This window comes from Poromitra crassiceps (genome assembly GCF_964638095.1).
Source record: "Poromitra crassiceps genome assembly, chromosome: 8".
Lineage (NCBI taxonomy): Eukaryota > Metazoa > Chordata > Actinopteri > Beryciformes > Melamphaidae > Poromitra > Poromitra crassiceps.
The window spans coordinates 57969185-57971511 of NC_139629.1; the positions used below are offsets into that span (position 1 = coordinate 57969185).

Below are 2327 nucleotides of genomic sequence, written 5' to 3' on the forward strand. Positions count from 1 at the left end.
ATCTTTTGGTAATGTGTGAAATAAACATTCATTCATTCATTCCAGCCAACCAAATGGGGCGTGAAGGTTTGGGTGATGGCGGAGAGCTCAACAGGCTACGTTCCGCACTTCAAAGTAAGGAAAAAAATCAGCACACCAAGAATATGCAAATATGTATTCTGTAATGTGTTGTTATTTGAGTGACCTTTCAAGCACCCAAGGCCCTTCCTCAGACTTGTGTTTCTTCTTGCAAACTCCCCAGGTGTACACAGGACGTGAAGCGGCGCCGCAGACGGGCCTGGCACAGCGCGTGGTGCTGGACCTCGCCAAGCCATACAATGGCACCTTCCTGTCCATTTATATGGACAACTTCTACACCAGTGTAGAACTCCTCCAGGAGATGAACGGCCTTTTCCTGTATGGCTGTGGCACCCTTCGGGCCAATAGGAAGGGGCTGCCGAAGGACCACAGCCTGACAAAGAGGGCTGCGCTGGGGAAGCACGAGTTCCGGGTGGCACAGCAGGATGACCTCACCTTCTGCGTGTGGCAAGACACAAAGACGGTGATGGTCTTGTCCAATCACCATGACCCCAGCGCAACAGGGACTGTAAGGCGGAGGAGAGATGAGACCCACCGGGCTGATGTGGTAGTGCCCGCTTGCCTGGCGGACTACCAGAGCCACATGAAAGGTTTGTTTTACAGATTTATGTTTTATAAACAAAAATTAAAATACTGTAAGCTTATATTCACTGAGGTCATTTGAGTGAAAATGTACGTATGTAAACAGAGTTCCATGTGTGTTCCAGGTGTGGATCTCCTCGACCAGATGATTGGATACTATGGTTTCGATCATCGGTCAAAGAAATGGTGGCGGCGTGTGTTCTTCTGGGGCCTGTCTGTGTCGTGCTACAACGCCTACGTTGCAGCCAGGTCTGTTGGAGGAAGGCACAAACATTACAAGGACTGGCTGGAGACCTTGCTGGAGGAGCTCATCACACCGGTGACAAGGAGGGCCCCTCCTGTGATCCCTCCTCCTTCTCCTCCTCCTCCTCTGTCCCCAGCTTCCAGACCAGCCTCTCCATTTGGCTCTCCTTCCACTCCAGAGAGCAGGGGAGCCTCCCCAGCACCAAGCACATCGAGCAGGGCAGCCTCCCCAGCACCCAGCACGTCAGGAGAAGCCACAGGTCCCCCAATGCACGACTTCGGGAAGGTGTTTGAGAAGCGGAAGCTCTGCAGGGAGTGCCAGTTGTTGCTGGACAAAAAAGATGTAGTAGGCAGTGGGCTAACTGTGTATGGCTGCATACAGTGTGACCTGCCTGTCCACATTGAGTGTTTTGGAAAACACTACAGACATTTTTTGTAAGTGTTTGCTAAACACTAGCTGACACTTTAGACACTTGCCCCTTTGATGGTAAATGGACTGCATTTTTTTTTATGGTTGCAAGGGGACACAAGGGGGCAGTGTGGAGCACATTTTTGATTTTATTTGAGTGGTTTGGAGTGATTTGTTGCTTGTTTTTTCATACGTTTTTTAGTTTTTTAAAAATTTTCTGTGTTTACAGCAATATTTGACAATGCTATTGAATTGTCATACCAATAAACACCTTTTACAAGGAAAGCCACATGTGTCAGCTCTCAAATGCCTTTTAAAGTGTGTTTTTATCTTCTACAGAGGCTGAGATATCACTATTTTAGTAGGCGTTGACATTTCTATGAAAAGTTCAGGATTTGGGGGTCTATTATCAAATCGGACTTAGGTTTTAGAGGCTATTTTTTAGGCGAAAATAGGCTGAAATGGGTTAATATCCTTATATCGGAAATTCAAAGATATGATTCAAATTTGATCAAATTGATTGTTGATATTCACAGTTTATGACTCATGTCCGGAGCATATCTTAAATCCAGAATCTGACCACTTTGACGCCAAGAGAATATGGAGTCCAAATTTTTTCCAGATATGACTGATGCCATATTTTGAAAGCCAAAACACACCACATGTCTGGTGACAGCATATCACATGATACTACCGAAATGCCTCGTCCTGTGTGTGTTAAATTCCGGGAAGCAATGTATGTGTCATATCCGTAGCAGGAAACGTTGAGATACTATTAATATCCTTACTCAGACATTCAAAGATATGATTCAAATCTGATCAAATTAAGTGTCGATACTCACAGCTTCTGACTCATGTCTGGAGCATATCTTAAATCCGGAATCTGACCACTTTGACACTACCAGAATATGGAGTCCAAATATTTTCCAGATATGACTGATGCCATATTTTGAAAGCCAAACACTAATGTATACACCACAGTATATCACATGATACTACCGAAATGCCTCGCCCT

General features: G+C 45.4%; 1 protein-coding gene across 1 annotated transcript; it reads left to right on the top strand.

Moving 5' to 3' along the window:
- Positions 1 to 340: 340 nt before the first annotated feature.
- Positions 341 to 1601, top strand: LOC310780817 (piggyBac transposable element-derived protein 4-like; the record flags this gene model as incomplete). The annotated part of the gene is made up of 2 exons (XM_083641316.1): positions 341 to 668; positions 786 to 1601. The coding sequence occupies 2 exons, from the start codon at positions 341 to 343 to the stop codon at positions 1340 to 1342; spliced, it is 885 nt and encodes a 294-aa protein (XP_083497442.1). The 3' UTR covers positions 1343 to 1601.
- Positions 1602 to 2327: the final 726 nt, after the last annotated feature.